This window comes from Prionailurus viverrinus, chromosome D2 (genome assembly GCF_022837055.1).
Source record: "Prionailurus viverrinus isolate Anna chromosome D2, UM_Priviv_1.0, whole genome shotgun sequence".
NCBI classification, from domain to species: Eukaryota; Metazoa; Chordata; class Mammalia; order Carnivora; family Felidae; genus Prionailurus; species Prionailurus viverrinus.
The window spans coordinates 28,338,996-28,363,846 of NC_062571.1; the positions used below are offsets into that span (position 1 = coordinate 28,338,996).

General features: G+C 35.8%; 1 protein-coding gene across 1 annotated transcript in view; it reads right to left on the reverse strand.

Moving 5' to 3' along the window:
• The window catches only part of CTNNA3 (catenin alpha 3), a 1,798,979-nt gene that overhangs the window by 571,775 nt on the left and 1,202,353 nt on the right, over nt 1–24,851 (reverse strand). The window contains exon 12 of the mRNA XM_047826392.1: nt 17,058–17,214. Within this exon, the coding sequence (XP_047682348.1) occupies nt 17,058–17,214 (157 nt within the window). The remainder of the gene's footprint in view (nt 1–17,057; nt 17,215–24,851) is intronic.

Here is a 24,851-nt window from a genome sequence, read left to right on the forward strand (position 1 = left end):
TATTTTATTCTTTCCTGTAATAAACTGTCATGATCTGAATTTTTCTAAAAAAGTAGATTTGTGATATTTTATTCCCGTGAGGGCAACCTAAGCTTAGCTACTCAACACATTATTCTTAGTCCTGTTTGCTAAAGAAGTAATATTTCTGACAACAACAACAAAATCTTCTCAATTTTAATTGATTTTATTCAAAAAGCACAAAACAATAGTAAGGAACCTACACGAAATATCCCTTTGTATTTTCAGAGGGGAAAAAGACCGAACTTTCAGTGGAATCACAATAAATGTGTGCTTCCTCATAACTTCTTACATGTGTCACTGGTGGATAAACTGAATTTTTACTTGCTACTCAAAATTCTGACAATTCAATAGTACTCAGACAGATGACATTATACATGTGGCAAAAACACAAGATTTTTATTTTGTTCACAGATATTTTTCCAAAGGCACCTTAAAGTTTTCTCCTCTATTGTCAAGACAATAGGTCTTTAGGTACGTATCATAAAATGTTTGAAATACACATAAATCCCAAATTTCATATCACTTGTTTGTGCCTAATTGAGCAGAAAAAAAGGTTAAGTTTAGTGCATTACAAAGCCAAAATTAAAACACATCAGGTTTTACATTAGGTAATAAGGATCTTGGCACATAAACCTTTAGCTGTGTAGGAAATGAGGTTAATCTTTTACGTTGGCGAAAGGTGCATAGTGATCATTCTGTGCAATTACACAGCGAGGTGAAGCTTGATTTGGAAACAGCGCTATTATACCAACAAGAAAATCACTTTGCATAGTGATCCTTAATTTTTGCAGTTGCCTAGAATAGTTATGCTACATATACATTCTGGCTTTGCCCTAAAGTCTGTATTGGGAGGTTTTCAAATGTAAAGAGTAAATCTACCCTAGATTACTTAAAGGTTACTCCTGTAGAAATAAAATGAGAGTTTATTAAGTAAAACAGATTTAATTAAACAAATGTTTAGTAAGCATCTGCAGTATATCAAGCATCGTGTAAGGCAGTGCAATGAAGTAAAACCTAACAATCAGCACACATCCACTGTGTTTGGTTCCTTCTCTTTCTTTGACTTCATTTTTACTAATCTGATGTGGGTTTTTTGTTTGTTTTTAATGTTTCATTTATTTTTGAGAGAGAGAGACAGAGTATGAGTGTGGGAGGGTCAGAGAGAGAGGGAGACACAGAATTCAAAGCAGGCTCCAGGCTCTGAGCTGTCAACATAGAGCCGAACGCAGGGCTCAAACTCACAAACTAGGAGATCATGACCTGAGCCGGAGTGGGACATTCCACTGAGCCACCCAGGTGCCCCTTGTTTTGTTTGTTTGCTTGTTTTGTTTTGTTTGTTTTACACTTTTTTTAATGTTTATTTATTTTTGAGAGAGAGAGAGAGAGTGAGAGCAGGGGAAGAGTAGAGAGAGACAGAGAATCTGAAACAGGCTCTGCACTTACAGCAGACAGCCCAAAGCGGGGCTTGAACTCACAAACCATGAGATCGTGACATAAGTTGAAGTCGCAGGTTTAACCAACTGAGCCACCCAGGCACCCCACTAATCTGATGTTTTGTGTGCTTTTTTTTAATTGTTTTGTTTTTTTCACATTTAAATTCTCAGCCAGAATCTCACTAACTTCCGATGAGAGAAAAGAGTCTCATTTTTTATCTCAAACTTTGTTTAGTTTAGCTCAGAAGGATATTTCTTTTGCTTTATCAACATCTACAAAATTGTCCTGCTGTGTCCTCATCGGCAAACAATGGCTTACAGAGAAAGGGACTTGATCTTTTGTTAATTATTAGACTGAAAGGAAGAATGAGTAACAAATCAAAAATTAGCCTTCAAAGTTAGGTGTATCCTTCCGTGTGATTCAATAAAGTTCCAGATGGAAAAACCCAGAATTATGGTCCAAACATGACCTCCATATTTTGACATTAAAAAAAATAGGGGTGCTGGGGGTGCTGAGTCGGTTAAGCACTAACTCTTGATTTGGGCTCAGGTCATGGTCTTGTGATTGTGAAATTGAGCCCCATGTCTGACCCCATGCTGAGCATGCAGTCTGCTTAGGATTCTCTTTCTCCCTCTCTCTGCCCCTCCTCCCCTCAAAATAAATAAATAAACATTTAAAATATAGGCAAAAACCAATTTAAGAAGAAAAATAATTTTTAATGGGGAATAATAGGCTGCTGTGAAAGATAGGTGCTTTTATGTGCTCTTTATATTAGAGCAGCTAAAAATAACATCACTATTATTTATTGTCTTAGAGAATTTGAGCAATTTAGGAATTATTTGTGACAGCCTTCTACATATTAAACATGATTATACTAGCCAATTTTTTTCTAGGTGGAACAATAAATGAATAAATATCTATAAAACTCTTAGAGTTTTGGGGATCAAAATTTCCACACATGTTAATGGCAGCATTTCTAAAAACAAAAACAAACAAAACATTAAAAAAGCCATGCACCGGGGCGCCTGGGTGGCTCAGTCGGTTGAGCGTCCGACTTCGGCTCAGGTCATGGTCTCACAGTCTGTGGGTTCGAGCCCCGCGTCAGGCTCTGTGCTGACAGCTCAGAGCCTGGAGCCTGTTTCCAATCCTGTGTCTCCCTCTCTCTCTGCCCCTCCCCCAGTCTCACTTTGTCTCACTCTGTCTCTCAAAAATAAATAAATATTAAAAAAAAAAAAAAAGCCATGCACCAAAGTAAACACACCACACACGTGCGCGCGTGCATGCACACGCACACACACACACACACACACACACACACACACACACACACACACAATTAGAGAGCTATTAGAACCATATAAATATTGATGCAGAAAATTTATAAATTTATTTACTTAAATTGTGACAGTGTAAATGTGTATCATGTTTTAATAAAGTACTTTTAATACAGCCACCACACTTTTTTTTTTTGCTAAATATGATAGAATAGATCTATACAGAACTGATTTATAATTTAGAGTAAGTCTCCATTGTTCTTCAGCCAGTTTTTATACTTTGGGTTTTTTTTTAATTTTTTTTAACGTTATTTATTTTTAAGACAGAGAGAGACAGAGCATGAACAGGGGAGGAGCAGAGGGAGAGGGAGACACAGAATCTGAAACAGGCTCCAGGCTCTGAGCTGTCAGCACAGAGCCCGACGTGGGGCTCGAACTCACGGACCGTGAGATCATGACCTGAGCCGAAGTCGGTCGCTTAACCGACCAAGCCACCCAGGCGCCCCCAGTTTTTATACTTTGAATATGAGGTTACCCTATGTAATGTACTGATCATAAACAATGTATACAATTTTAGCTAACTAGATTTTATAACCCAATTCAGAAAGAAAGAGTAAAATCACAAGATTGAATATCTCTGTTTTCATGAAATTTCCCACGTAGTTAGGCGAAGAGGATTTATTTGCAATTTATTATGGAAACAGAAAGCACATAAATCACCATCAAAAGGGTGGATACAAATTTGCAAGAAGATATTAAATGACTCCTTGGGAATTTAAATGTTGTCATTATATATTGAATTATTTAGATACACAAAAAGCCCATTTTTCATTCCTCTGATGACCATTTTCCACATATAGTACATTAGAAATTCATTTAAAAAAATAAGTTTCATCTTAGGTTGATGAAATTCCTGAAATTCCCTAACATAGACTAACTTGAAAAGGCCTTGGGGAGTTGTGTTTTACCTGGTCTAGATGGCACTGGATATTTTAAAATCAAAATATTACAATTAAGTGTTCGATTTTTGGTAGTTTAAAGTATATATATTTTTAGTTTAGATTTTTAATAGTCATATTCCTAAATTATCAATTAACAGGTATATGTTATGAAAAACTGAAATTTCAAAGCAGCTGATTTCCTACAAGGAAATGTATGGTGTAGAAAGAAAACAAATACATATAAAATTATAAATGGAAGGGTGCCAGGGTGGCTCAGTTGATTAAGCATTTGGATCTTGGTTTCAGCTCAGGTCATGGTCTCACAGTTCATGTGTTCAAGCCCCACATCAGGCTCTGTGCTGACGGTGCGGAGCCTGCTTGGAATTCTCTCTCTTCCTCTCTCCTTGCCCCACCCCTGCTCACATGAGTGCTCTCTCCCTCTCTCTCTCCCAAAATAAATTAAAAAAAAAACTTAAAAAAAACTTATAAATGGATGTAAATGGTTAGCTTATTTGTAAATTCTTGCTAATTATACATTTTAAAAAATGCCATGGAGAACCAGATTGAAAATTATTTGCTGTGCATCCATAATTATTAGAGAGATGAATAAAATAATACTATAGTAAATATGGATTTTGCTTTGGACCTTCTTTGAATTAAATCCTATAGGTCCTAAATGCCAACATATGAGAGAGTGATCACAAACTCAAGTAATAATTACAAAATGATGAGATTTCAAAGATTGGCTGTCACACAATTTCTTTGCCGATAGAAAGACAGCCTAAACAGAACCTATTTTACCACATTACAATTGGCATCAGAAAGACTGTTTCCTCAATTAGACTATAGATCTGTAATAAATAAGTCCAATGTGTCTTACTCACCATTGTTATTTCTAGGGTAAATACAAATTGTTCAATAAATATTTGTTGACTAACACAATAAATGATTAACTTGCCAATACCAAAATGTGTGTTGGGTTCCTGCTTCAAAGACATTCATTCCTCCGTTACTTACTATCACAATTTCCATGAAGATGGTAGCATAGAATATCACTCAAATTGTGTTATCATACCCTTATGGAAAAATTTTCAGCTTTAGCTTTGATTATTCATATGCCCAATGTAAAAAGATTCTAGTCCCTAAAACAGGTTCTGATTATTTTGATGCTTTAGATCTAATCCATAGAAGGAAAATGTCTGTCATGCAGCTCTGCTTCTCAAGAGGCAAGAACTTTCATCAACATTCTTAATAAAGGGAAATTTGTAAAAACCTAGGAAAGGTTACAGAAGGGTCTTCAATTTTACATGTAATAACAAGTATGACAAAAGTGAAGGTTTGATAAAGATTCCTGATAAGATTACATTGTTTAATATTCTATGTACTCTAGTCTTTTATGGATGCTTGAAATATTTCACAATTGTTTTTTTAAGTCTAGCCATCCTTTTGATAACCCTCATTCACAAAACAAGGGTAAAAAATGGGACAAAACCTCACCAAATATCAGTCCATCACAATCTGACCCTTAGTGATAAAGGTTTAGGCTCACGTTCACAAAGCATTTTCTTACTCAGTATTACTGAGATTCACAATCAAACTCAAGAATACTGGGTGATCTCCATTATTTGGTGAGTTTCAGGTGCAGATATGGGTCACCCGGGGGAAGATCTCTGTGTTAGCCCAGGCACAGAATCAATCATGCTGTCTGTCCTTCTACCTTGACATTTACTCCTCCAGTAACTCCTTTATTATAAAAGTTTAAGAAAAGTAGAAATCATAATAAAATATAGAAACTAATCTACGTACTTCAATAACAATGGATGCTATTTTTTCATCAGATTTTGTTATGATATTACTTTTAAACAATCAAGCATTACAATCTAAGTCCCACATGTACTCTTTCTCAGTCCCATCCAACTTCTTCTTCTCCAGAGTTAATCACTCTTATGTATTTGTTATGTGTGGCATTTATGGCACCCTACTGTTCACATTGCTCTAAAACTTGCTAATTTACTCAATATTGGTTTTAAAAATCTGTTGACATATGAAACAAGTTTGTTTTAACGACTATGTTTGCTGCTATTTATTCATTCTCCTACTGATGGGTTTTTATATTATTTTAAACTTTCACTATTTAAAATAATCCATAATGATCATATTTGCACAATTTTTCTTTATGAATATGTGTACAAGTTTCTCATATACATATATGGATATTTGTGGCAAAATAGTCCAGGTACTACATACTCCTGTTTTGTTCTTCAAACAAATTATAAAAATTTACCTTCCCAGAAGCAGTGTGTAAGAGTTCCCATTCTACTACATCTTGTCAATATCTGACATTAAATCATAATGTACTAAGTATTGGGATAGTTTAACAAGGTAATCCTTTTTTTTTAAATATATGAAATTTATTGTCAAATTTGTTTCCATACAACACTCAGTACTCATCCCAAAAGATGCCCTCTTCAATACCCATCACCCACCCTCCCCTCCTTCCCACCCCCCATCAGCCCTCAGTTTGTTCTCAGTTTTTAAGAGTCTCTTATGCTTTGGATCTCTCCCACTCTAACCTCTTTTTTTTTTTTTTTTTAACAAGGTAGTCCTTTAAAGAGATTTATCTTTGGGGCTCCTGGGTCACTTGTTGGTTAAGCATCTAACTCTGAACTTTGGCTTAGAAAATGATCTCACAGTTCATGAGATTAAGTCCTGCAATGAGCTCTGCGCTGATAGCATGGAGCCTGCTTGGGATTCTCTCCCTCCCTCTCTCTTTACCCTTCTCCCGTGCGTGCTCTCTTTCCCAAAATAAATAACTAAACATTTTAAAAAATTATAGAGATTTATCTTTATCATACCTGTTTTAAATTTTAAGAATGGCCTGCCAAAGATACTAGTAAATAACATCTATCTTTTACTAGGCCACTTACTATGTCTTAATCACTCTTCAAAGCATTTTAAATACAGTAAAATCTTGGATTGTGAGTAACTTGTTCTGTGAATGTTCTTCAAGATGAGTAAACATTTCTAATAAATTTTAACTTGGTAAACGAGCGATGCCTTGCAATATGAGTTGTACATGACACCAAACATCACATGATCACAACTGAGCCAATGGTTCTCTCTCTTTCTCTTTCTCTCTCTCTTTCACTGCAGGATTGTGGGTGACTGTCTCCCATTCTCAGATGCTCAGTCTCAGGCTGTCTGGCAGAAATCAGTGATTATTCAGAACATTGGAAGGTGTCCACAACTGACACTAGTGTATTTTTTGTCACTTCAAAGCACCTATGGTCTATATTTTCATATGTGGACATTGAGAAACTTAACAGAAGACCATGGGGGAGGGGAAAGGGGAGGGGAAGTTACAGAGAGGGAGGGAGGCAAACCATAAGAGACTCTTGGATACTCAGGAAAAAAAATGAGGGTTGATGGGTGCGGGAGAGGGGAAAGTGAGTGATGGGCATTGAGCAGGGCACTTGTTGGGATGAGCACTGGGTGTTGTATGGAAACCAACTTGACTATAAATTATATTAAAAAATAAAAAGCACCTATGGCCAATCCTTTGCTTTTCCATACAACAGTAAGCTTAGGAATGCTTTGCTTCATTCTAGATCAGGCTGCCTGCAGATATAGACCCTTTCCCCTGCTGCCTTATTGCTAGTTATATTAAACACAGTATATGACAAGAGTTTATTAATACTGTACTACAGTCAACATCCATTAGTGATAATGAAAGTCGTTCTGCACAATAACCCTCTCTTGTCTCCCTCACACCAACCATGAAGGTTTTCAAAGGTAAGTGCAGGTTAATTAGTTTGTTTTTCTTTATATTTTGTTATTTTCTTTATTATTTTACATTATATTACAGTATTGTAATCATTTTATATGAATATTTTTGGGTTGTAGAATAAATCATCTGAGTTTGCATTACTTCTTATGGGGAAATTAGCTTTGGTATGCAAGTGCTTTGGATTATAAGCATGGTTCTGGAATGAGTTATGCTCACAAACCATGGTTTTATTGTCTATCATTTTATTTAATTCTCCCAACCATGAAAGAATGTGAGTTCTAAGAAGGTAGAGAGTCCTGTTCTATCTTCAGAATTTAACATTCTTATCACCTAGTAGGTGCTCAGTACATATTTTTTAAATAAATGGGTAAATGTGTCTTAGTTCGTGCAGGCTGCTCTAACACAATAACACAGACTAGGTAGTTTATAAACAGAAATTTATTTTTTACTGTTCTAGAGGCTGGGAGTTCCAAGATCAAGGCACCAGCATGGTTGTATTCTGATGAGAGCCTTTTCCTGGTTTATATCCAATGCCTCCCACTATGTTCTCACATAGTGGAAGGGGCTAGGGATCTCTGTAGGGTCTCCTTTATAAGAAGATTAATCCCATTTATGAGGGCTCCACATTACTGACCTAAGTAACACCCAAAGGCCCTGCCTTCTAATACTTTCATATAGGACACTAGGGTTTCAACATAAGAATTCGGTGGGACCCAAACATTCAGACCATGGCAAAATAATATAATTATTAATATTTTAGAGAAGGGAATTTAATAAGTTGAGGTTATTTTCCAAAGATTTGGTAGGAAATGACAAAATCATCAATCCTAAGCATGCTTAACCCACTCCAGATTCTTCTCTTCCTGTGCATCCCATGATTCTAGAGATACAATCCATTGGCTTGATGCCTCATCTATGGGATTTCCTTCAGTGGTGAAATATTAGTAGGAATGATATATGCTTTGTGAGAATGTAATTCCTAGCTGTATTTCTCAAATACACATAAATTGTTCACAACACAAGCTCTGGAGCCATTCTGTAAGAAGAGGTTTTTACTGTTTTAAGATTCTCTAGGATGCTATTAAAGACCCAAAAGTATGCCAACACAAATTTTCAATTTCAGATACATGACTTCATACTTTCAGGTCTTGTATCTGCAGCCACCAGTGTAGCAGGAGGCATGTTCTTTCCATTTTTCCTATCTTTGGAGAAAATATAGGTGGGGAGCATCCTGCTTTTCCTGCCTAAAACCCCTTTATTTGTGACTGAAGACTTTGGTCTTTCAGAATGCTCAGGAGCACATCTTAGACTCACAAGTAGGTGGGGGACTATTGTATGGGAAGGAGAAACTTTCCTTTGAATCCGTCATCTAATCTATATGTGGTGACTCCACAGGAGTCACCATATTAAGGATTTTTTCCCACAGGAGTCACCATATTAAGTGTAATTACTCAAATTACACTTATTAAATGCATGTATTAGGGGCACCTGGGTGGCTAGTTGGTTAAGCTTCTGACGTCAGCTCAGGTCATGATCTCACAGTTCATGGGTTTGAGCCCCACTTGGGGCTCTGGGCTGACAGCTTAGAGCCTGGAGCCTGTTTCGGATTCTGGGTTTCCATCTCTCTCTGACACCCCCCCCCCCAACACTTGTGCTCTGTCTCTCTCTCTCTCTCTCTCAAAAATAAACATTAAAAATTTTTTAAATTAAAAAAAATAAATGCATGTGCTTACAGTTGAGACACTGTTCAGAAATAACTAAATGCAAATGAAATTTTGGACTCACTTTGATTCTCTGTTTTTGTTAAAAATTTCTGTCAATGTGTCCATCACAAATAATATGGTAATTAATACTGTACATACATTTTCTATGGAAATTTTTTAAAAAATCCCTTACTAAAGTCTATTTTATCATTCAGAGGTTTTATAAGTACATAGCAATTAGATCTTCAGAATTTAGGAAATATCTATTACCTTTATATACAAGTGTAAGACATAATCCCATAGTGCTGGTTACCTCACCAGTAAGATTATTGATGATTCCTCCAGTTTACCTTAAAGTTCTGACAAAAATTCTCAAATCTGATTTTAATAAAAATGACTTCTAATTATAGCTTTTCTAAAAATCAAATTCTTAATATTCAAACAATAGTCCTGCAGTAATCTATTGTTCATTCAATGAGAGCATCTTGAGTGAACTTGCCTGTTAGTACATGGAATGATGTGTGATAAATTCCAGTTCCCATGCCCAAACTATGCTTTCGTCATGTAAGTTTAGGTGGTTATTCAAAACATGATTATCAACAGAGCAATAACGGATTACTTTGGGGGAACCTATTCAACCATTTTTGAAAGCATGCTTTCTACCTGTCTTTCCATGACTTATGTAAAGCTAGCTGTGTGTACAATCTCCCTGAAGTCTCCACAGTGATCACTGAGGCATATACCATCACACGAAAATATAATCACAGAGAACCAAGAGGAACAAAAGATCTTAGAACCACAATAACACTGTCTTTTGATTTTAGCCGATGGCACAGAAGATTCTGGCTATACATCATCACCACACTATTCAGATGAAGAAGAGATCCTTTTCTTGGGAAATGGGCACCTGAGTTAATTCAGCCTGAGCCAGGTTAAAGTCATCAAATTGGCTCTCACCTCACCCTCCTACTATCGCATCTTGGATGTATCATATGTTTAATTTCTTGGAGGCAAGGTGAAGAAAGTGAGGGAAGACGTGTTTGATATGGGGTTTACTTTATTTTTCCTTCTAAGAACAATTAAATCATTTTTTAGCTCTATCTACTTCATTCTGCACAATAAGAGTGGTTTTCAGCATCTGGAGTTAGTGCTCTGAAAAACTGATATAGTCTGTGACACTACTATTAAATATTTTAGGTGATTTACATCTTCCTCAAATATTTAGGGTCTTATATAATACCACCCGTTGACTTTTCACACCAGATGTACCCTCTATTCCTGTAATGAAGCCACCATGTGCTTTCGCACATTTTTCTCTATTTCTGGGATGCTATTCCAATTTCTTCAAGGTTCAATTCAACAATTCAGTTCAAACAGGATCACCTTAAAAATGATTCCCTCAGGGCGCCTGGGTGGCTCAGTCGGTTAAGCGTCCGACTTCAGTTCAGGTCATGATCTAGCGGTCCGTGGGTTCGAGCCCCATGTCGGGCTCTGTGCTGACAGCTCAGAGCCTGGAGCCTGTTTCAGATTCTGTGTCTCCCTCTCTCTTTGACCCTTCCCTGTTAATGCTCTCTCTCTGTCCCCAAAATAAATACATGTTAAAAAAAATGGTTCCCTCAATACTCTGACATTTCAACAGCATTAACTACACAGCATTTAATCAAATCCCTTGGGATCTGATCTATGTATACTTGATCATGAGTTCTCTGAAAGCAAACATTGTGCCTTTTCCTTCTTTACATCCTTCTCCACTTTGCAGCATACTTACTGCATTGCATGCAGTTGACATTCAATATATTTTTATCAAAATCAATTTTTGCACAATCTGATTTCAATCCCAATTTTAAGGGAATATATTTTTACTGAAACGTGTCATGTCTTGATGCCTTTAACCAACTAAAATTTCAAATAGGTATAAGATGAAGAGATATATAAGTGAATATGGTAATAGATAATTGGTTATAATTATATCATATAACTTATCTTTGCATAGATACATACTATGTTGGTCACCTTTTATTGCAGCGCCTATTTCATAAACATTATAAAGATTATACTGAGTATTAAGAGTGCTTAGTTTGTGTGCAATTGATACAACATTTGATCTTGCTAATATTATGTGTTTATTTGGTATTAATTTTAAAAGAAAATTATACATCTATTTATTTTCATTTTTCTTTTTCAAATGATTCAGATATAACTTTTTAGCAGCCAAAGATCATGTTCACTACAATGTCATGAATACAGAGGCTTTTGTTAGTACATTTTTGAGGGCAGCATCAGAGTTACCTTTGTGTCACTAAGTCAAGGTCACAGAACATTGTGATGATTAATGCTTAAAATTATTTTTCATAATTTGAAGATTTTTTTAACTATTTATCCCAAAGATGAATATATTTATTGAAAGCCTAAGGCATAAACCTCCCCAAATTAATCTTGCATAGAATTAAAAAGGGGAATAAGTACTTTTATTCATTCAGCATATACCTATTGAAAGTCAGCCTTCAAGCAAAACTCTGGAAGCAGGAGATTCAACTAGAAAGATTATGTGGTAAGTCAGGTAAAGGGAGTGGTTTAACCTGGGGTGAGAGTCATGGATATGGAGAAAAGTGGATGTAGTAGAGAGAAATCTAGGACATGGAGTAAAAGATCTCCAGACATCCTTCAATATTCAATATTGACTTCACTGAGAGTCAGTAGGATGTTATCTTTAAAATGAGAAAAACTTTTACAATAAGGGAATGGTAATGCTTATTCTAATCAATAAGTGGTCAATCTCTCTTTCAGAAAATTCCAAACCATTGTCCATGGCTTACTCCATTCCTCACATAGTCTCCTCCCTCCAACAATCCCCATTATCACAGCTTCCTTGCAAGTTAGCTCTGCCACTAACTTTGACTCATTTTTCAATCTCCAGTAGCTTTTGTAGGGTTTAGCACTTAAAATTATGCAATAAATATTTAATGAATGAATGAATAAATGAAAGAAAGGTCATATTTTCACAAACCCTCACATGTAATCAGCTCTTACTAATTCTTGAATAGTTCTTATGGTCCAAGTCATTTCCTCTTTTATCCAAGTTTACTTCTGAATTTAGTTCCTTGAGGTTATAACTCATAATGAGTCAATTAATGCAATGATTCTAAAAGCTGAGGCATGTGTTAATATGTTTCCTCTTCCAAATTTGCATCTTAAACAGAGATCTTAAACATTTTTATACTCCCACATGGATAACTAATCCTGGGGATTTCAGGCATCCTGGAAGGCTGGAAAGATAGAGCTTCCTATATCTCCTCACATAGAAACATCTTCTGTCTATACAAAAGACAGACGTTGATGTGGTCAAAGAATCTTTCAGATCAGCAACTTTCTCACAAGTGTTTTGTTACACGTATTTTCAGAGAGTGATAAAAAAACATAGTGAATGGTGTGGAAATAATTCTTATGGTAAGTGATGGGACAAAACGTTTGAAAATCTATGCATTTAAGAACTTTTTCTAATTACTTGCAACACACTGGAAGTTTTTATATAAATAACATTAACTAAAAAGGGCCTCTTTTGGACAACTGAATGTCAGAGAACTTAGCCTGCCAAACACCCTTCTGATTTTACAGGTGGGTTTTTGTTCACTGTTTCATTTTAATTTTACACACAAAAATTTTAAATATATAATAAATTATAAATTGACAAGGTGGCTATATTCCTTACGATTTTCAAGAAAGAACTGATTGTACTTATGTTAAGAGTTTTCTGTGTATAGCTGGAAACAAAAGAATCCAAAAATAGCTTCTAAAAAGTGGTACTTTTGACTTCTGTGCATCAAGAGAAATTTGGTGATGATATAAACATACAACTTAAAAATCATCAATGATATTTCTATATTTGGAAGTGCAATAGTTAGAAGACATTTGCTATTATTTTACGAGCTATTAGTCAATATTGGATTATTTAATTATTCTAAAACATTATATAAGAAATTTTAGTGATGTGATCTCTACCTTTGCTAATGACAATAAAATGATAGTTTAAACTCCAAGAATCCTTTCACACCAATTTTAGGTTTTAAGTTTTGTTTATATTTTAATATGGAGAGCTGATGTTCTAAGAATCTCCAAATTTTCATAACTGACTAGGAGACAATGTGGATCTTTTCAGGGCCTCTATTATTTATTCTTAGAAAAGAAAAAAAAAGAATTGAGTATTGCTGTTAACTACTGAAAGAAAGCCCAGGAAAAGGATGAAATATTTATAAAAATTTTGAAAATATAATATTCTCTAGATAATTCACAAATATGAACCAACTTCTCAGTTGTTCTACCTGGCAAACAGGAATCAGAAGTCTGTTAGTACAAACAGCATATTCTGAAAGGTTATTATAAAGTACCAGCAGAGAAGTAGTTCACTGCTAATCATATCTGCAACTTTTTCTAAGAAAATCAGCTCCACACAAAAGCTGCCAGATTGAGACGGCCACCATCACAGCTATTTGAACCATGATTACCCATCCATTGGTTGCCCTGGGATCTTAGACTTAGGACTTCTAGCCACATACTAAAAAAAGATGTATAAAGCCAGCTAGATTCTTACTTATTCGACTAGGGATATTCAGAGAAAAGATGCTATTATCTGTGGTAACAGATGTTGAAAGTTACGATGTAATGAGAGTCATCAATGGGGCTCATGCTAAACTAATACAAGGTAAGTTTATGAAAGCACAGAGACCTGAGAAAGGAGTGGATGTCACTGAGTGCTTGGGGTAAACATATGTCTCTAGTAAACAGCCATGTTTTCTTCTTTTCTGTTCATAAAACCCTGGATCTGGTTCGTATGGTAAGGCATTAGTCAGAAAGGTTGAATTATGACTGTTCTAAGCCCAGCAGTTTGCTAGGATATGTTTACACCATCTCACAAGAACTGTTTTTATAAAATCTCTTCCCAACTCAGAGTTCAGTGACATCACATCAGTAGCGTGACACCTGTCAACATGAGAGTATTTATGCCACAGAAATCAGGAAGTGCTACAAATTAGGACTACCATTTCCTCTGGCCCTTGGTCAGTTATTAACCATTAATCACCACTCCAAGCCCATCATGGAAATCCCATTTCCTTTTGCCAGCAATTTGTCCAGAGACAGATTCAGGAACAAGTTTTGACCTATGACAAGTAAGACAAAGTCTGATGGAATCACCCAAGAAGGATTTCCTCCTGATAACTTGAAGCCAACATGCTTGCCTTCCTGCCTTAGGTGGTACGTATAATGCTTTGAGATGCAACCATAACGGAAAGTCAGTAGAATACAGAGATATCTACATAGGTCATTAATAACATAAACCACTACCAACTAGGGCATCCAAAGAGCAGCCAACTAGGAACAGTTCACCCTGGGTATAGAATATAATGGAGTGTATTATCTATAAAGAATTTTAAAACAATAATGAGATACATTAAATATTAGTCCACTTTTTAATTATTACCCTGTACTGAAAATTCTAAACATTGTTAGTGATATTCCTCACATATCTTCACTATTCCTATCCAAGTCCTTTGGTATGCTTTTGCTGGTAAGTCTAGAATCAACTTTCTTAAACATCTAGTTACATGAAGTAATTGCAGATTTTTGTTATTTAGGAAACTTCCATATGAGTTTTCTGTTATGTTACGCACAGCATTCTGTTCACAGAAAGTAGCAGACTCAGAAGGTTGCTAGGTCGGGTTAATCCAGCACTGAAAGGAAAAAGCATGAACATCTGCTCAGAGGCCCTACAGAGCTGCTCAGATGCCAAGCCTTCTACAGCTCTAATCATGCAAGGCTTGGCCAATTACGGTTCCTGTTCTTGTGTGTCCTGGAGAGTCTCCCTATTGTGCTATTAGTATACCTATAATAAACTGCCTTTACATAGAGTATTATGAGAAGTTTCCTTTGTTTTGTAACCTAAAGAACCAACTAAAAACCAGAATTCAACACTTAACAATTAAACAAAAGATTGCCCCAATTCAAGATGTTGATTGGATACACATATGCACAAAATCTATACTAAGAAGACAGCAAATGGACAAAAAATGTTAACAAGACATTATTTATAGCAATTAAAATTTCAATTTATATAAATGCTAACCAAAGAAGAACAGATAAATGAATGATTTTTTTAAAGAATATATAATGATGTGGGAAAATTCAGCTAAATATTTATGATATACCTAATGACACACTTATTTAAAAACATAAATGGAAATAAATCAGATATCAGTGTTGTTATTTCTGAATAGTGGAACCAAGGAATGTTAATACTTTTCCCATACACTTTCTATAATTTTCAAAGTTTTTAACTCTATAGAAATAAGACAATTTTGAAACAATTATTATGAATTTTCTATCAGACTCTGTGCAGACCACTCAGAGCCTGGAGCCTGCTTCAGATTCTGTGTCTCCCTCTCTCTCTTTACCTTCCCCCACTCACATTCTCTCTTTCTCTCTCAAAAATAAATAAAAATTTAAAAAAATTATCACACATTTTCATATCATTAATGTATCATGAAAATATACTAGGGTTCTGACACTATTGTTCAAGATGAGAATATATATATGCATGAAAGAAATGAGTTCCACAGGTTAGACAAACCACATCAGGAAACTTTTAAAAGATGAAATAATGTTAGAAATTCATGAGAATTTGCATTTTATAAAAAATAATACTGTCACATTCCAAGAAAATCTCTTTTCAAAAAAAAGGAAAATGTGATTTATTTTAAGGAGAGCCTTAATTTAAAAAAAAATTTTTTTAACGTTTATTTATTTTTGAGACAGAGAGAGACAGAGCATGAACGGCAGAGGGGCAGAGAGAGAGGGAGACACAGAATCGGAAGCAGCAGAGAGCCTTAATTTTTAAGACAAATAAAAAAGATTAAAGAGTAGTTCTTTGCTATTACAACAATATAATCAAAACCCAAGTTATGCTTCTGAGAATATGGCTTTATGAGAATAATTTCATAATCCTGTGGGATGCTGTTCTATTCTGTAATAAAAGAATCATTTAGGTTTGACATGAAATCTCAAACACATCTGTAAGTGACATAGTTAGATGTTTAGATTTATTTATTTGATTGTTTAGATCACCATTATTCAAATACATATACAGGAAGCTGAAGTACATAGTGTATCTCAAATCAATGAAGAGTTTTCCTGTGTATCTATCTATCCATCTCCCCCCCCCACTCTCTCTCTCTCTCTCTCTCTCTGTGTATATATATATATATATATATATATATATATATATATATATCCATTCTGAGTGGAGAAAAACTCTGTTGGAAGAGAAGTGCAGGGAAATCAAAAGATGTAAATACCTCTTTTTTCTTTTTTTTTTTCTTTTTTTTCCCTTCCCCTCCCCCATAGAGGTTAGAGTGGGAGAGAGAGCCAAAGCATAAGAGACTCTTAAAAACTGAGAACAAACTGAGGGTTGGGGGGGGTTGGGTGATGGGCATTGAAGAGGGCATCTTTTGGGATGAGCACTGGGTGTTGTATGGAAACTAATTTGACAATAAACGTCATATAATAAAAGAGAGAAAAAAAGATGTAAATATACTACAGGGGGGAGATGATTTTTTATTCGAAAAGCCAGAAAGTGCCTAAGAATTGCAGCTACTATTTCCAATTATGCTTTGTCCATGAAAAAGAGTTTGTTTTAGAGACACAGTGTAAATTGTTGAATTGTAAGGATTACCAGGCATGAGGCTCATTATCTTAGAGTAGACCACACATAGCAGCACTTTGCTTCGAGAAAGATGATCATTAAAAAGAGTCTCATTATATTGCATAAAATTAATTATATTCAGAATTACCCTGCTTCAGAAAACTGACAAGAGCAAACGTATAAATTAAAAGATTTAAGACATACCAGATACAGCGAGGAAGTCATCAATGCTTGTGATGTCATCTACAGCTTCGGTGAGGACATGGATATGATTCTCCCATGTGTGCTTGTACATTTCCATGTTTTTTTTGACCACTTGACTTTTGGGTCTTGCAGCCAAAGCAAGTGCAGCATTAATGATCTGCAAAGATGGAGAATGTTCACATGGTAATTTCTTTGGAGATAGTAACCAGTGTGCAGATAATGGGTATTCTTTAAAAAAAGAAAAATAGACAAATACATCTTTAACAAGGACAATGGTAAAATGCCCTCGTGTATAACTCCCTCCTTGCTTTTGGTAATACTTTAATTTTATTTGCAGCAATAGTTTAATTAATTTTAGAACTACTTATTGTCAATGCACTAAGAATTGCAAGAGATACGAAGATAATTGGTATCTGCCTTAAAGGAGCTTCTCTATTACTCAGTGGGAAGGGCAACATATAAGCATAACTCAATTCAATATGCAATACATATCATAACCACAACTAATGGTCAATAGTCTTTAGAAAGCTAAGAGATCACCTTCAGCAGAAGTCCTAAAGAAAGTCTTCAGGGAAGAGAGACATGTTAACTGGTCATTTGGACTCACACTGCACAACTCAGTAGGGAATGTTCGCAACTATTTGCAAAGCACTGGAATAAGATCTTTGACTTCCTTGAGGTCTTGCAGAATTTTGCCAGTAAATATTCATTATTAAGTAATTCATTAGTTCATTATTCATTCATTCATTCATTCATTCATTATTTCAAATATATTCTGAGTGTCTTTTATGTATTAAGCATTGTTCTAGATTTTAGGGATATGGGAATAAATAAGACAGAAGCAAAATTATTGCCTTCATGGAGCTTTTATTACAGGTAAGCACAGAGGCAATTAGCAAGTTAAGTAAGTCAAATATATGGTCTGTTACATGGTTATAAGAGCCAAGGAGGAAAAAAAATAGACCAAAGAAAGGAGAAAAGGAGTGGGCTGGTTGTGAGGGCAGGAAGTTTGTGATTTTAGCGAGGTCTCACACTGAAGTGGCTAGTTGAGTAAAATCGCTATTGGAAAAGAATGATGGGACCGGACACAGAAGTAGCAAAATTCAAAAGGTGGAAAAATGGAGGAAATGCTGAGAAAATGGTGAGCAGTCTCACCGAGAGCCTGGGTATGCAAAAGAAATCAACAGGAATCTTTGATAGTCCTGTTCAGGACCTGGCCTTATTTGGAAGGCACTGGAGAGTCTCTTTGACTTTTGAGCAATTTGCTCAGAAATAAACTTCATCACTTTTTTAAGGTTTATTTATCTATTTTGAGAGAGAGAGAGAGAGAGAGAGAGAGAGAGAGAGAGAGAGAGAAAGGATCCCAAACAGGCTGCACACTGTCAGCAGGGAGCCGGATGTGGGGCTGGAACCCACAACCCATGATATCATTACTTGAGCCAAAACCAAGAGCCAGAAGCTTAACCAACTGAGCCACTCAGGTGCCTCAGAACTAAACTTTAGAGAAATTAATCTGGCATAGTTGGCTACTGCAATAGGTTACAGGAGCAAGACAGAGCCTGGACTGCAAGGGTGGAGGTAATGAAAAGGTTTTGACAAAACTTCCAATTAATTAAGGAAGGATGAGGATACATCAAATTATTGCCAAAAATATCATGCAGCCATTAAGAAATCTGTGGAAAATACATCCAAAATAGCACAATAACAGTAGATTACAAAATATTATGCTCCAGAGCAAACACTGAAATGCAAACATGATAGAAATAAAAGTTAAATGAATACATGCATCAATTAATAATGGCTCTTTCAGAGGTATGGAATTTCCAGTGCTTTTTATTTTATTTGTGTGTGTAACTGAGTTTTTCAGATTTTTTAATGGTGAATATGTTTTAGTTTTATACTCAGAATAAATGAAATTTTTTTTTATTTTTTTGAAGTTATTCATCAAAGAAAGATGATAATTAAGGTTTTTCTATCAGTAGCGTGGAAAATGATTTTAGTATTGATGGAAAAGGAGAAGTCAGAGAGCCAAAAAGTCAGTCAGGGTTATAGAAGCAAATGTGTGCAGTTGTTTTGGAGGACAGTGTTAATGAGGAGTATTAGATGTCAACTTTCCTATTAGAGATATTGACATTGAAGTGACCCAGCCCTCCAATACAAATCTCCATACCTGAGCTATGGAATTGGAGCTCATAAAAAAAGTAGTCATTCATTTACTCATTTATTTGTCCATGCATTGAAAGAAAGTAGTTTTATGTAGCAGCAATGATTCAGATTCTACACTGGATACTGAACTCACAATCAAAAAGATTCCACCACAGGTTCTAAAACAGTTCATAATCTAGTAGGGAAATCAGCCCAAAGCCAGGCAATTGCAACATACCAGTGATTCTCAGCCATTAGCCTGTATCAGAATCACCTGGAGAGCTTGTTAAACTACAAATTCCTGAGCCAAACCCTAGAGTTTCTGATTCACATGATGTGCATTGGGGCCTCAGATTTTGCCTTTCCTAGTTCCCTGGTGACAGTGATGTGCTACTGGCTTGGGGTTCCGGTTCTGAGAATCACTGCAAGATATAGACAGATAGTTAGATGATAGGTGATAGATGACAGACAGGTAAATAAATAGATAGATGATAGGTAGGTAGATAGTTAGGTAGATGATAGATAGATAGATAGATAGATAGATAGATACAAAGATAGATAAACGCTATAACATGGGGGCTATTGTAAAGGTAGAACAGGATGCTCTATAATGCGTGGGAAAGGTTTCCAGCTTCATAAGGAAAGATGTCCCAAAGGACTAAAATCTGAAAAATGAGCATAAATCACTATAATGTGATATCCTTTTTTAGGAAAGGGCAATAACGTGTGCAATGGCTTAGAAGCAGAGCCAAACCTCACCTCCTAAGGAATATTCAGCATAAAGGAGGTAGTAATAGATTTTGAAGAAAATCAAAGAAGACAAAGGTAAGAATGGAACAACCTTTGGAAAGTTCCAACATATAGAAGGGAAAAGTAAATTGTAAATGACAAAGATGAGAGAAGGAACCATCAAGGAGGATGTAGAAAAGAAAGGTATTAGAGAGTCAGATGAGGAAGAAAATTTTTTCAAAAGGTTAAATTGTGTCAAGAATAATGAGGACTAAAATCAGCTTCTGAATGTGGAAAACAGGAGTCAATAGTGTAGCAGAATATTGGGCACAGGATTCGGATTTCACCAAAATATGATGACAATAAGAACAAAAAAGAACCATTTTCTACTCAGTAACCTAAAGGCTGCACCTTACTTAAATGACTTGCAGTGAATTATTGGAGGTAGAGGAGGGGAGAAATTAGTTGCTTGAAAATATTGTGTTGATATTCTTTTATTTCATTTTTATGAAAGAGGATCACATTGAATTTTAGGGAAACACATACTGCTTTTAGCAATAACTACCGTGCAGTATTCTTTGACTTCAGTTTTAGAGTTTTATTAACCTATTAACTTATAATGTACGTTTGTGTACATTGCAAAGCCTCTGGTCTCTGGTGTTTCATTGTCCCTGCAATTGGACAGCTGTGTACATATGTGGTTGTGCTGAAATTATGCCTTTGCAGAAAGGCATACTTTTAAAGAACTGGTGCAGAACCCTCGGTGGGAATATGGAGTCATGAACATAAGACAGGCTATATTTTGTAAGGACATTTTCCGTTCTGCTTCTGATCCAATTTATCTGATTCAACAGTGCACACTATGAGAAAACTTTATCCTACTTGACTATCGTGGTATGTAGCTTAAATCTAAAAGCAGACAAAATTCAGAAGATGTCCTAGCCCTCTTTAAGGCAGAAAAAATCTTCATTCCAATGTCACACTCCTAGAATTTTATCTATATATCTGGGGAGGGGGGGAGACAATTCTGAAATCATCTTCTTCCAAAAGTAAAGGTGTACGAAATACACTACACTGCTTTCTGAGCCATTTTTCTTCAGATTACAGTTGAGATGTGTGCATGTCAGAATCACTCTTCACCCTTAACCCTGTGAATCACCTAGTCAGTTCACCTTCGAAAGAGTCTCTAACTTCAGGAGCTTATTATATTTTAACATGACCAATTTAATAGCCTTCTAAATATTTCCTAATTCCAGTTTTACTCCAAGCCATTCTCCCTACTACAAACACATTTCTTTTTCTTTTTTTTTCTTTTTTTTCTACATTTATTTATTTTTGAGAGACAGAGACAGCATGAGCAGGGGAGTGGCAGAGAGAGACGGAGACACAGCAGAGTCTGAGGCAGAGTCCAGGCTCCGAGCTGTCAGCACAGAGCCTGACTCAGGGCTGGAACTTATGAACTGTGAGAGCATGACCTGAGCCAAAGTCGGACGCTTAACTGACTGAGTCACCCAGGCGCCCCCACATTTCTTTTTCAAATGCAGAAATGACCACATCCCTCCCTTGCTGATAACCTTTGACAGAATCCTAGTTAACTAAGAATAAAATCCAAATACCTTTTCACTGATTCACAGTCTAAAATCCTCCACAAGCTGGCCCTTATCTACAGTTCTCTGTGCTATGATAATCCCCTGTTCCCCCATGTTAGCCTATGTTCTGGCCATACTGTCCTAAGCTCCATTTCCTGATGATACCATGTATCTTTACATCTCTATGACCCCTTTTACAACTGAAAACACCTTAACATTCTTGCTCCATTTCCTTCCCTGCTCTGGTCCATCTGAGGAAATATATCTTACCTCTAAAAACTGTTGAAATGTCACTATATACTGTGAAACCTGCCCTATTCCCTATAACCAGGTAACAGAATTGTATTCTGTATTCTTGTATTCTTGTATTCAAACTCTTTGTTCATATAACTAAATAGTTGTGGTATTGTACAACTGTTTATACACATGTCTGCTTCACATGAGCCTCTTTCATAGGTGGGACTGTGTCCTGTTCATCTTTACTTCTTGTTACACTAAGCATGTCAGTCAGAGTTATTACTATATTTATAAACTACCTCTAAAACACACGATTCTATTCTGTCTACAAATCTATTCTAGATACCTCACAGAAATGGAATCATGATATTTGGGCTTTTGTGCCTGAGTTTTCCACATATAATAATATCTTCAAGGTTCATCCATGTGCTAGAATGTGTCAAAACCTCATTACTTTTTAAGGCTGAACAACATTCCACTATATGTACCTACTGTATTTTGCTTCTGCATTCATCTGTTGATGGAAATAGGGTTGTTTCCACCTTTTGGTCATTATGAATAATGCTGCTAGGAACATTGATGTACAAATATGGGGTTGAGTCTTGGTATACACCCAGGAATAAAATTTCTGAATCATATGATAATTTTATTTATATTTAATTATTTTGAGGGAATATCATACTATTTTCAGCAATGGCTTCAGCTTTCTCCATTTCCACAATGAACAAAAGCTCCATTTTCTCCACATCTTTGCCAACACTTATGTTCTGCTTTTGTTAAAAATAGTATCCAGCATCATGTGTGTGAAGTAGAATCTCATTGTGGTTCTGATTTTATTTCCCTAATCATTAGTGATATTGAGCATATTTCATGGGCTTATTGGCCATTTATATACCTTATTTGCATAAATATCTATTCAAAAATTTTGCTCATTTCTAAATTAAGCTGTTTGGTTTTTTGTTGTTGAGTTTTAGGGATTTTAAAATACATTTTGGATATTAATCTCTTAGCAGATAGAAGATATGCAAATGTTTTCTCCCATTCTGTGGGTTGTCTTTTCATTCCCCTGGTAGTGTCCTCTGTTGCACAAAAGTTTTTCATTTTAATAAAGTCTAATTGATCTATTTTTTCTTTACTTTCCTGTGCTTTTGGTGTCATATGAAAGTAATCATTACCAAATTTAATATCGTGAGTTTGTTGTCCTATGTTTTCTTGAATTCTGCAGTTTTAGCTATTATTTTGAGGCCTTAGATCCATTTTGAATTAATTTTTGTATATGGTGCAAGGTAAGGGTCCAACTTCATTCTTTAACATGTGGATATCCAGCTTTCCCAGTACCATATGTTCAAAAGACTGCTCTTTATCCACTGAAAGATCTTGGCACCCATGTCAAAAATCATTTAACCATATAAGTATACCTTGCAAATACTGCAGGTTCCATTCTTGACCCCACAACAAAGCAAGTCAAATGAACTTTTTGTTTTTGATTTTTCAGTGCAAACTGTAGTCTACTAAGTGTGCAATAGCTTTATTTAAAATAAAAACAAAACAAAACATAAAAAACATGTATATACCTTACCTATAAATATTGCTAAAACATGATAACCATCATCTGAGCTTTCAGTGAGTCATAATGTTTTTGCTAATGGAGGGTCTTACTTGGTGTTGATGGCTGATGACAGATCAGGGTGGTGGTGGCAGAAGGGTGGGGTGACTGTAGCAATTTCTTAAAATAAGATAAAAATGAAGTTTGTTGGGTGCCTGGGTGGCTCAGTCGGCTAAGCATCTGACTTCAGCTCAGGTCATGATCTTGCAGTTCGTGAGTTTGAGCCCCCGGTCTGGCTCTGTGCTGACAGCTCAGAGCCTGGAGCCTGTTTCAGATTCTGTGTCTCCCTCTTCTCTGATCCTCCCCCATTTATGCTCTGTCTCTCTCTGTCTCAAAAATAAATAAACGTTAAAAAAAATTTAAAAAAAATGAAGTTTGTTGCCTCAATCCTCCTTTCATGAACAATTTCTCTGCAAAATGTGACAGTTTGATAGCACCTACCCACAGTAGGATGTTTTTCAAAATTAGAATCAATCCTCTCAAACCCTGTCGTTGCTTTATCTACTCAGTTTATGTAATATTCTAAATCTTTTGTTTTCATTTCAACAATCTTCACCAAGAAGATTTCAAGAGTCTTCACCAAGAGTACATTCCGTCTCAAGAAACCACTTTCTCTGGTCATCCATAAGAAGAAACTCATTTGAAAAAGGAACCCTCATGCACAGTTGATGGATATGAAAACTGATGCAGCCACTGTGGAAAACAGTATGAAGATTCCTCAAAAAATTAAAAATAGACTTATCATATGATCCAGTAATTCCACAACTGAGTATTTACTCAAAGAATATGAAAACACTAATTTTTTTTTAACGTTTTTTATTTTTGAGACAGAGAGAGACAGAGCATGAACGGGGGAGGGGCAGAGAGAGAGGGAGACACAGAATCAGAAACAGGCTCCAGGCTCTGAGCCATCAGCCCAGAGCCCGACACGGGGCTCGAACTCACGGACCGCGAGATCGTGACCTGGCTGAAGTCGGACGCTTAACTGACTGCGCCACCCAGGCGCCCCTGACAACACTAATTTTAAAATATATAAGACTCCCTATGTTTACTGTAGCATTATTTACAATAGCCAAATTATGAAAACAATCCAAGTGTCCATCGATAGATACATGGATAAAGAAGATATGGTGTATATATACAATAGATTAATGAGCCATGAAAAAGAATGAAATCTTGCCATTTGTAATGATGCGAATAGAGGTTGAGTGTATAATGCTAAGTGAAATAGAGAAAGACAAATACTGTATGATTTCACTCATATGTAGAATTTAAGAAACAAAACAAAGAAAGAGAGATAAAAAACAAAAACAAAAAACAGAATCTTAACGATAGAGAACAAACTGATGATTACTAGAAGGGAGGTGGATGGGAGGATTGATGAATGGGAAAAGGAGATTATGAGCACACTTATCATGAGCATGTATGGAATTTTCGAATCGCTATATTATCACCTGAAACTAATATAATGTGTATATTAACTATACT